Source organism: Tursiops truncatus, chromosome 5, assembly GCF_011762595.2.
Source record: "Tursiops truncatus isolate mTurTru1 chromosome 5, mTurTru1.mat.Y, whole genome shotgun sequence".
NCBI classification, from domain to species: domain Eukaryota; kingdom Metazoa; phylum Chordata; class Mammalia; order Artiodactyla; family Delphinidae; genus Tursiops; species Tursiops truncatus.
Window position 1 is genome coordinate 108,647,856 of NC_047038.1, and position 12,512 is coordinate 108,660,367.

General features: G+C 33.3%; 1 protein-coding gene across 4 annotated transcripts in view; it reads left to right on the top strand.

The window, feature by feature from the left end:
* Positions 1-12,512, top strand: part of LRBA (LPS responsive beige-like anchor protein) — a 727,902-nt gene that overhangs the window by 699,565 nt on the left and 15,825 nt on the right. For all 4 annotated transcript variants that reach the window (XM_033857307.2, XM_033857305.2, XM_033857308.2 and 1 more), the window contains one exon: positions 451-618. In XM_033857307.2, the coding sequence (XP_033713198.1) occupies positions 451-618 (168 nt within the window). The remainder of the gene's footprint in view (positions 1-450; positions 619-12,512) is intronic.

Genomic DNA, 12,512 nt, shown 5'->3' on the forward strand with positions numbered 1-12,512 from the left:
AAGAAGAAATAAATTGGCTTTACTAATTCAGAGATGGGTTTGTATTAGTGAAGTTTGAATGATAGAGTATCTACAGAAAGGCAACTAAGTTTTGCTTTGTTTTGAATCATACAGAGTAACTTCAATTGTTGAAATGGTTCCAAATAAGGGTTTTCCTGGGCCTGCTTTAATCAGTAGACATGATTCATTTGTAATTTATAGGAGCTATGTATAATAACATTATTAGTTGAAATAGTTTTAACATATGTCTTAAATGTGACTATCACTCTTCAGTTGATTTTGTGGTTGTTGTTAACTATTCAAAGAAAACTTTTAGGTTGGACCAGGTCAAATTTTATTATAAGATCGGAATTATCAGAATCGGATTAATACAACTTCATTATCTTCTTAAGTGGAAATTTTTTCAATTTTTTAAATAGCAGTTTTAAAGAAAATTGTTTTGTATTTCAGGAAAATTGATCCAAGTGGTGTTTGGCCATTGGGATGTCGTCACTTGCCTCACTCGTTCGGAGTCATATATTGGGGGAAATTGCTACATTCTCTCAGGGTCACGTGATGCAACCCTTCTGCTCTGGTACTGGAATGGAAGAAGCAGTGGGATTGGCGATAATCCAGGCAGTAAGTACAATTTATTTTATAAGTAAACTTTTACAAGTGATGTATAACATTTTGCAGTGAAGTTACCTATTTCATCATGGTGAAAGAGAAACTGAAGTATCAAGTAGTTTTAATTTCTTAGTTATAATTTAAGAAAGGTCTGGATAGCCTTGTTATTAACATTTTGTGACCATTGATAATTCAAATTCAAGCATGAAATCTCAGTTTTCATGTTATCGGTTATTCTTATGATCTGAAAATACTAGTTCTTCACTGATAATGGCCGTCACCAAATAAAATAGAGGTGTTTCATTCACAAACAATAAGATATAACATAAAAGAGCAGTCACACATTATCTTGTTTATTGAATTCATGTTTTAAAAGAGCAAAAACATTATAATTTCATGGAAACAAACCAGTCTTTGAAAAAATATGCTTTCATTTACGTATCAAAAGATAAAACAGGTCATAAAAGGCCAATAAGGAATATTCAAATTGGCTCTTGGTTTTTCGGATGGGAAATGAAAATGTTCACCAACAGCCTTAAACATCTTTATGAAACTATGCTGAAGGCAGTAAAACAAAAAATGTGTAACCATTTAAAATTGTAATTCACAGAAGGCAAAAAAGGAAGCAGCTACCATTAAAACCAGTCGCACACAGCTGCAGAAAAGAAATGGCTTTAGAAAAACACATTAAGAAGTAGGAAAAAACAATTAAAGGGACCACCTGAAAAATGAGAATTTAATTAAAATGATTATGACAACACTGAAGAGTTCCTGCAAGAATAGCTTTAGATTTTTACTTCATAAGGTAGAGCATTTTAACTGCTCTTAAATATTTAGTTTCTTAATTTAAAGCAAGTTGCAAATGTATTTGGTTAAGGAGGGATCTCATGTTGTTCCTGATTACTTTACCTGAATACTGTGGTACTTGCTTCTGTCCCTCAGTCCCAAATTATAAAACAGTCTGAATATGTTTAAGTCCATCATATTTTGAATTGACTTCTTAAAGTTATGCTTATTAAATGTATATTATTTGTATGAGAGTGAAACCTTCTAAAAAAATTTACTCAAGAGCCAGTACAGTTTTAAAAGAGGTATATGCAAAGTATTTTTAGCAACGTTGTGTCTGCTTTGTATGTATTTTGTTTGGTGTAGTGGTGAATCAAAGTTTTTATTTTATGAACCTAATATGTATTTCTTATTTTAATCAGGACAGGGTAATTCCCTATACTAATAGAATATGAAAAGTAAGTTTAAGGCTGTGATGCTATGGGTAATACAGTCTTTATAGTCAGATCAAACTTTATTATGTGTATCTATATGGGGAAGTAATGTGTATCTCTCATATTTACACAACATCCCATTTTATATGTAATTACAATAATTTTAAATATGTAAATTTCAGGGTTTTTTTTTTTTTTTTTTTCCCCACATTCTTTTGAGAAATACTTCGTGTTCTTTTCATTATGGAGTCTTATATTCTGCTCCTTCTTTCTGGCCTTTTAGGATGAGTGACTACTTTCAATTTCTTTTTTTTCTGTTTCTATAAATTCAGTTATTGAGATTCACTAAATTACCTCAGACAAAGCTAGATTTGACATAGGTAATAAGTATACCATTTTGTTATTTACGTGAAAATATTTAGGAAGAGCTTTCTTTTGTTTTAAAATCGTGTGAGATGTTTCATGCACGTATAGTAATCTAAATGAAAAAAATATTTTTTTTTTTTTTTTTTTTTTTTACTTCTTTGACCTAACCATGTTATATGTCATTACCAATGGGTGTGTTGAGAAGTAGCTAAAGGCTACTTCTCTAAACCTAGCTACACTTGTATGTAATTGTTGTTACATTTCAAAAATTTAAGAATATTATAAAACTAGAAATATTCAGCTTTTCCAGAAGGGAGAAATATATATATATATATATGTTTAAATACCTTGTAAATCACCCTAGAGATGGTTTTTACATGTATGACATTTTAAGAAATGAATCAAGTAGGACTGACCAAATTGTGGAGTTTAGAGTAAAACAAAGCTAAGTTCTAAGCTTTGCTGTGCTGTCTTGTCTATGAAATGAAAGCAACAATAGTAACTGACTTAAGGTGTTATCAGAAGCACAGAATGCTTAGAACAAATAAATCACCACACACACCATCTTGCTGGCGTTAGAGTATATATTATAACGTTCTTTTTTTCATAAAGCACTTCATCTATACCCTCATTGTCTGCAGTATGGTGGACAATAACAGTAATGCTGGTAATGAAAAGGGAAAAAAAAAGAAAGAATAACGTAACAGGACATCTAATAAAAATTTTAGAAAATTATAATGCATCTTGACTAAATTAAATTACCTTTCTCAAAGTGAACCTCAGCCTTTTTGGCCCTTTTATAACGTCTGATGTCCCAATTTAATTTTGCTTTATCTTTGAAGGATGAATCTGGGAAAAAGACAAATAGGCACTTTTACATATAATGAGAATTTCCACACATTAGAATAGAAAAATGAACAAGCCAGTCTAAGCTTTTCAAACGAAAATGACAAACAAAAACAAAGACATTTTTACCGCGTGTGAACTGTTTTAAACATTCATGAGAGCTGGTTCGGATTTTATAAGCCTGTGGCTCATTGATGGCTCCATGACGCAGCCGCTGAAGTCACAGCTTTTCAGATGAGGAATTTTAGGTTATGCTTATTTCTGTGTTGTATCTCTTGGATAAAATATAATTGACTTTTAAGAAATAGTCAGGCTTTTATATACATAACGGCGGTGTGGTCTCTAAATGAATACAATGCCTCAACTTAAATTTTTGAATTTAGACTTTCTTCTTGCTTGGAAGGAAAATGGGTAAATTTTTTAAAAACTAGGCTGTTGCTTTTCCTGCATTTTATAGGTCTCATTCAAGTATTTAGCTTTTTTAATTTTAAAGATAATGAGAATAAGCTAGTAATTTTACTTGCTAGTGTCATAAGCCTATGCCATTTTCTCCAAATCTAATATTAATGCTGTATGTAAAGTTGTTAGCTTTAGTACTATTTTTTTAAAAATCATGTTATCCACTGTTAATAAGCACATTGTTCAGATAAAATCAGGCTAATTCAAACTGGATAAAACCTATATATAGGATAACTTGAGGCTTTTAAAAGGATGCACATGTTTTATGAACTCTGCCTAGATTATGTAGCAAAAGCCTTATTTTCCTATATGACAGATAGTGTTTCACTTTTGACTCTATTGTCTTGTGATAGTTATCTCCTGTGGGATGCAGTTTTCTTAATGAGGAGAAAAATTAAGATAGGATTCCATTTAGTTGTAGATTTTTTAAATAAAATTAACCAAGAACATTTCAAAGAAAGACATTTTCTACATGGAAGCATCTCTCTCTTTGCCTTAATATTCTGTGTGTTTTAGAACTGAATCTTGTCCACCAAAATGCTTTTCTTGGAATACTCATTTTTCTATCCAGACTGTACATTTCCAAATTTTGAAGAAAGTGTTCCCTGATGCATTCAATTGACATTTAAAAACTTTAAACTTTAAAATGATCTTATAATCAAGGTGAAAATTTACAAAAGAGTTATTTATCCACTATTTTTATATTGTATTAATAGATCATAAACTTAAAATCAAATGTTTATTAAGCACCTAAAAGTAAATGCTTATTAAGCTTTTTTAGGTATCTGAGTAATTTTTTTAAAGCCACAGTTGATTAGCTTTAGAAGAAAATGGTCGCTGACTATGAGGTGTTGCATAGATGCTGTGTAGTATTTCAGTAAAGTAGTTTTCCATTCTCGCATTCTGTTTTTGATTTGATTGAAAGGTGGCATTTTTTTTTCCTCTTTGCAATCAGACATGCTAATCTATGTCAGCTTTCTCCTTTATGGGAATGGCGTCTACTGAAAAAAAAAAGTTTTTTTCATAACCAGATTCTGTTCTTTAAGAATATTTCAGCACCGTCAATTAGAAGGAAGGTTTTATTAACCATAAGGCTAGCACAAACAGACCACAGAGCTGTTTTTTAAAGTACTGTATGCCATAGCTGCCCTGCTTTTTCTCTGTCTAAAACTTCATTTTGTTATACTCTCATCAATCACTTAAGTCATTACCGTAAACCCTACTGTTGTTAATTTTACTAGTATCACCCTAATGAGACATTCCTACTATAATTAAAAATGAATTCTAACTTTAAGGCATTCTAAATTTTTTTAATGAATTTAGAATGATCTTGCCATATGACCATAAATACCACTGATATACATAACCTACTCATCAAGTCTATAAGAAAAGTGGTATCACAATAGGTCCAGGTGCGACTTATTTACTGGTAGCCTCTGTGCACATGTGCTTATGCATATGTATATTTTTGTGCACATATTTAGGAATTATGTTCTTTTTATTGTAAAGCCTAATACGCTTTACTAAGCTACCGATAGATCCTTATTCTTTGTCTTGCCAAAAATATAGGTGGATGTAACACAAGCAGTATGACTCCCTGTAAGTAGGCGTCCTAGAGCACCATCTGCTGGATGCATTTGGGGACTTAATGTTGGTAAAATTGAAAATCAGTACTTGTCAAAACAGGTGTACTTTGTTTTTAATTGCCTGTGATGTATTATTTATGGTTCACAAATGTCAAGATATGTACATCTGTGTTGAACCATATGAGTTTGTAAAAGAAATAACTTTCTGATTTTGCCCGCACTAATCTGGATTTGGAATGTTATAATAAATATTTTGTTTAAGGAAAAAGTAGACACAATATATACCTAATGAAACAAAGCATCACAGTTTGTCATGAAATAAACTCTTATTAATCGCAGGTCTTCAGTAAGCTACAGTTGGAGAAACTTGTTTAGATGATATTTTAACTTTAGTTTCCTTATGTTCACTAGATTCTGAATATGAAAGCAACATTTGAAACAAATAGCTTTTTTATATCTGGGTTATGACTCCATCTGATTCTTTGTCAAGAACATGAGTTCTTATATCTATCTCATCAAGAACTTTCCTCGTGGCCCTACTTTTGGTTTGCACTATTGCACTAACACTAAGATTGCCCTGTATTTTTCTTTTTTCCTTGAAGAATTCATCAAGCAGTGTTTGAAGCAATATGTTGGCAGTGTTCAACTTCAGGTGACATTAAAACTATGTCTATGAAATTCTCCAGAAGGTCCAGGATGTTTAGTGCTCCATGATGTAATGCAGGCCCTCCCGTTTCAGCAAAACAACTCTGTATTTACTGCTTGTAACTAATAGTAGATGTGGTAAAAGGAATTATATTCATATGGCAAATGAATACAACCTTAATGTGCACCATATGCAGTGTGGTGGGGTGATGTGCCAATATATCACATTTATTTACCTTGTTTAGTTGCAGAAAAAAATGACTATACCATTCAGCCCATAGGCTCTGACCATATAAATATGGGAACAGAAGAACTGATGATTTATGCCCTCAAATTGGAACTATCTTCATATGTAGGCTTTAATAGTGCAACATCAAAGAAAATTGTCTAATACTTTATGCTCAGATAGGAAATTTAATTTCAAACAATGGCTGGAATTAACCATTAGTTAGAAGGTACAAATTCTCTCTAGTCAACTAAGTATAGTCTCTCGAAGAAAATGGTAAATGTGTCTTCTTTCATTTAATTGAGACTGAATATACTCTGAAATTACAAGCTGCTTCCTCACCCACCTTCCTTTTTTAAGCCTAAAATCGGGAGCCTTCTGCTTTTAGAATGTTGCATGTGAGAGAGAAAGTGAGAGGGAGATTACTGTAGAACTACTAAGGATTCGTTTAATGAAGACCTCCTGGAACAGCACGTTAGACCGACTTTACCACCTTCCAAAGAGTTTGCTTCTTCAGAGAAATTATATGACAACTTTGTGCATGTGTACCTCGTGTTGTACTTTAGATAGTCCTGAGAATTCATGAAAAGAGACCCATTTTTATATGAAACTAAGTATTAAATTCCTCTGATGATTTCTTTTACAGTTGCCCTGTTTTTAAAAGTAACTTTTTTCACATTCAAAGAGGTTTGGTCAGACTTCATATTTTGGATTTGAAGTGTTTTTAGGTAGGAAACAAAAATCCTTAGAATTCTTTCTGCCTCTCCTAGCTGAGGTCTTCATGACCGTTGAGCTTTTTAGCTTTTCTTCTCATAGCTTGTAACTTTCTACAACTGAGAGATTGCTTTATTTCCTTAGAGTGAGCAGGGTCAGGATGTTTCTTTTCTTTTTTTTTTAATTGAGATATAATTGACACATAACATTATATGAGTTTCAGGGGTACAACATCATGATGTGATATTTGTATATATTACAAAACGATCATCACACATAGTTACACACTTTTTTCCAATGCTGTGAACTTTTAGGATCTACTCTCTCAGCAACTTTCAAATATACAATACAGTATTATTAACTATAATCACCATGCTGTACATTACATCTCCAGGACTTATTCACAAGTGGGAGTTTGTACCTTTTGACCACCTTTGCCCCTTTCGCCCACTCCCTACCTCTGGCAGTCTGTTCTCTGTATCTGTGAGTTTGGTGGGTTGTGCTTTTTTTTAATTCTACACGTAAGTGAGATCATAGAGTATTTGTCTTTCTCTGTCTGACTTATTTCACGTAGCATAATGCCCTTAAGGTCTATCCATGTTGTCACAAATGGCAGGGTTTCCTTCTTTTTTTGTGGATGAATAATATTCCATCGTGTGTGTGTCTGTGTGTGTGTGTGTGTGTGTGTGTGTGTAGCATTTTGTTTATCCATTCATCTATCAGTGGACACTTAGGTTGTTTCCATGTCCATTGTGAATAATGTTCATTCACATTTGTGAATAATGTTGCAGTGAACATGGAGGTGCCAATATCTTCTTGAATTAGTGTCTTCATTTCCCTCAGATAAATACCTAGAAGTGGAGTTACTGGATCATATGGTAGTTATATTTTTAATTTTTTGAAGAACCTCCATACTGTTTTCTGTAGTGTTTGCACCAGTTTACATTCCCAGTGCACAGAGGTTCCCTTTTCTCCACTTTCTTATCAACACTTGGTATTTCTTGTCCTTTTGATAAAAGCCATTCTAGCAGGTATGAGATGTATCTCATTGTGGTAAGCATTTCCCTGGTGATAAGTGATGTTGAGTACCTTTTCCTGTACTTGTTAGCCATCCATATGTCTTCGTTGTAAAAAACATCTGTTCAGAGCCTCTGCCCATTTTTAAATTAGATTGTTCTTTTGATATTGAGTTATATGAATTTTTATGTGTTTTGGATATTAATCCCTTATCAGGGATATGATCTGTAAATATTTTCTCCCATTCCATAGGTTGCCTTTTCATTTAGTTGCTGGTTTCCTTTGCTGTGCAGAAGCTTTTTAGCTTGATGTAATCCCACTTGTTTATTTTTTACTTTTGTTGCCTTTGCTTTTGGTGTCAAATCCAGGATGTTTCTAATAGCTAAAGATGTGAAAACCCTCTGTACTTTTCACTAGTGGCTTACTTATGTATCTTTAACAAAGGAACCTTAAAAATGTTAAGGAGGACAAATTACAAAGAATTTCATGTGACTTGGGTATTTAGGATAGATAAAAATAGTTATGTTTTCATTTTTCATATATTTTCATATTCATAAGAATGGTAATATTACTTTTCAAAAAATATGAACAAGATTTCCTTTCAACAACTTTTCTAAGTATCTGCATTCTTTTTTGGAGGCAGAGTTTTCTAATGTTTATGTTTACTAGACACTCATATGCAGCTACAGGAGCTATCAGTGAATTAGAGCCAAAAATAAGCCCGTCTGTGGGGAATTGGCAAGTGAAAAAGTCTCAAGAAAGTAGGATAAAAGAAGTACATTAGTTAAGTAAAGTTTGATATGTCCACACAATGAAAGACTGTACAGCCATTAACGTATTATGCATTGTGATACTGACATGGAAGAATGTGCTCTCTGTATTGTTAAGTGTAAAAGATCACCAAACTACATGTATAATATGATATATTTTAAGTGTCTGTGTCTGTGTGTGTATACCTTGTATGTATGTATGTATATTTACTATATACATATATTTACTTAATATTACTATGTATATTTACGTATAGAAAAAAATCTGGAACGATAACCAGTAAATGTTAGCAATGGTTGTTTTTAGGTAGTGGAATTTAGAGGCAGTTTTTCATTTTCTTCTTCATAATTTACTAAATTATATGAATGTTTTATAATGAGCCTATATTATTTTGATAATAAGAGACAATAAAGATATTTTATTTGGGAGGAAAATACCTAATTATTGTAATGTACCTTCCCTTCCTGCTCTAGGCTTCATGCCCTAGTTGTATCAGAATTAAATGGATTGTCAGGGAAGGTTGGAAAGTCTAAGAAACGGAGGAATGGGAGAAGTCAAAGTATAATTTCTAGAAATGAAGGTATATTTTCTCCCTGACTGGAAACAATAGTAATGAGAACCATCTCTAATTGGCATTTATGTGGCACAGGATCAGATATTATACTTTTGCTGGAGAGAAGGTCTGCAACAGAGGGTGAAAATACTGCTACTGCTTGTACTACTAGATGATACTTATTGAGCGCTCACTACACACCAGGCACCATCCTAAACACTTCACGTAGTAACTCATTAATCCTCATTGTAGTCCTGGTATTATCCTTGTTTTATAGATGAGGCACAGAGAGAGTATTAGTATGCCTCTACTTTCTGCCCTGGGTTTTGAAGTTCCTAGATCTTACTAGAACTATGAGAACTTGCCCAAGGGAGGTGCCATAGCTAGCAATGCTGTAGCCGGGATTCAAACCCAAGCACTCTAGGCCAGAGACACCATTCTTTTTTTTTTTTTTTTTTTTCTTGCGGTACGCGGGCCTCTCACTGCTGTGGCCTCTCTCGTTGAGGAGCACAGGCTCCGGACGCGCAAGGCTCAGCGGCCATGGCTCACGGGCCCAGCCGCTCTGCAGCATGTGGGATCTTCCCGGACTGGGGCACAAACCCGTGTCCCTTGCATCGGCAGGCGGACTCTCAACCACTGCGCCACCAGGGAAGCCCCCAGAGACACCATTCTTAACCACTAAACTGTACAGCATTTTTAATTTGATTTCATTGGATCGTCATCAGAGAATTTGATACAACCTTGTCACTAAAGCCATCTTAGGATCTGCAAAGGACAATATAGAGATAATTTTGTTAGTACTGAGTTCTTAAGACAGTATATGTCATGATAGGATTTTGTACTTTTTAAATATTACACGTTAGGGTTACACTTTAAGTATACAATTGTTGGTATATACTCACACAAACCCATTTTCCAATGTAGTCTTAGAAGATGATTCCATTGTCATAAACTTATGTATATATGTTTAAGTTTATATATATAAGTTTATATGAGATATATTGATATATGTATCATAGAAGAGGAGAAAGGTTATAAATCAAGAACTTAGTATTATTGTTTTTTGTACCAATATTGTATTGTCTTGCATTAATAATTCTAACAGTATTTACAAAAGGAAGCTACCAAATTTTACTGTTGGTTGTCACATCCTAAATGCAGCTATGGCTTGTTTTCTATAGTGTATATGTTTAACCAAATCAACATTTTTCCACCAAAAAGGCCATAATGAAAGGAGAGGAGAGGGAAGAGTTGGTAGAGATGGAATAAATAGAACAAACTCAAATAATTTCTTTGTATAATTAAAATGTAGTGTTATAATTCCCATTGAAAAATCAGGAAGTTAGTGGAAAGATTTAAGAGACATTTAACAACTAACCTCATTTCCACTTCAGAAAAGCCATTTCCTCTCTCGATTTACCATTATGGTGTGAGCCACGTGAGAAACTTTAGTATTCAATTTTCATGTGAATTTTTTTGTTGATGAATGTTTACAGTAATCAAATGTAATTAAAGTGGAACAGAAGGCATGTGCAAAACAAAAGTATCCAGCTTTAGGAAATGGCTGGCATGTATAACACCTAGATTTTCTTAAATCTATATATACTTAATAACTTAATTATATATTTAGGTCCTTAAACAAACTTATGTTTTCTTTCAAAATGAGTACTCTATTGAAATGATTTTGTTTTTTATGTCTCTAAGAGGTCAGATGGTATTAGATTTTACTAACCTGGAAAATTATATTGGTTGTTTTTATTTTAGAACTTCATTAATTGATGGTAAATATTCATTTTATATAAAAATTAAGTTGTAATAAATAGTTTGGACTTCAGTACATCTTTTTGACCTTTCCAATAATAGGTATTTATAATTATAATTAGCAGGCTTATAGTAAGGTCAACAAAACCTGACCCAATGACAATTTAAAATCAAACCATTTCTAAATACACGGTCATATTTTATTCCCCTCCTTGTTTCCACAGTGCATTGCACATAATACATACCCAGTAAATGTTATTTAGTGAAGGAGTGAAGGAATGAATGAGTAGACAAATGGGAAATACTAACTTCTGTCCGAAGAGTCATCTAAACTAAGTATTAATTGGAAGAGCTAATTTTATTTCTAGAAAACTAAGACTAGGAAAGTGTTGAACTGCCCTTCATTTCATGATAGATGATATGAAAAAGGTAAATGAATGAAGGGGATTCTCTCTCTGCTAATAACAACATATTTAAACTGCTAATGAGAACTTTGCAGTGCCTTTTTAAAGTAATTTAATTTTCATTAAGACTGAGGAGATGGTGCCAAAAATACCAAGAACTGTATTCATTTTTAAAAATGTAACTCAGAGTTTGCCAGAAATACGTGTCAGGTCTATTTTTACCTAGCTTTTAATCCCCTTTGCCTTAATGGAGACAGATCTTTTGAAATATTTTTCTCATTGGATATTTATGAACAGATACTAGAGAAATTACTGTTTCCTCCTTCTCTTCTTTCAGGTCATAGTTCATTTGATGGAGAAATACACTTAGTGTTATGAGGCCACCAAAGAAACACATTTAATAGCAGCATTTGTTATTCTGCCTAATGGTGTAAAACATTTCACGTAATATTTTAAAACATAAGTCCAATATAAATGCTAAGCGGGTATTACAGAGATCTTGTGCTGCTTAAATGCAAGTTGGGTTGTTATAATGGTGCCTGTAAGTTAGTAACTGATATTTGGTATTACGTACTGAGAAAAGCACATCTGTAAAAACCGGTGTGTCCTGGTATTCGTGGCAGGATTTGGACTGTCTTTAATCTCCTTTGACTTGTTCATCTTCCTTTAAGGCCATCCATAAAGATGCACTGAGTATCCTTTTCAGCCTTTGGTTAGGATTTGCATCAGTAGTCATAAACCTGCTCTCCGGACAAAGACACCCTTTCCTTTGAAGTAATTGCTCAAGCTTTTCAAAGCAGTCCAAGAAGTCTATCCTCTTTCTCTTTTTATTTTTCTTTAAGAAGAGTTTGAAGTGTAGTCCCTTAAACTAGAAGCAAGATAAATTTTTCTCTTCAGCTTTATTGAAAGCCATGACGATTTTTCAAGCAGTAAGAGTTTAAAAGGTTCTTAAGGGAATGTGTTCTGCTTTATGATCCAGCTTTTGGTAGATCCTACTATCTCAGAAAGCAAAAGTAAAGACTTTTTGTATCCATTAACTACTGCAAATTTTTATCAAAGAATTAACCTGATATTTTTCAGAAGACTTTTTCCCCTGCTCCTTACTCAGTTTAGAGACTTCAGTGAGAGATGGCCATAGCTTTGGGGTCTTTGAAAAAGTAATACATGGCCAGTATTGTCTTATTTGAGCTGATTTCCCCCCTAGGTATTAACTCTGTGGGTTGACAGGTAGTTGGGAGGGGCAGATTTAGATGGGTGCTGCAGTCAGAATGTTATATGGTTCCCAGATTCTGTTTCTAGGCTTTGCAAACAAATATACACGGACACATATGTATGTCG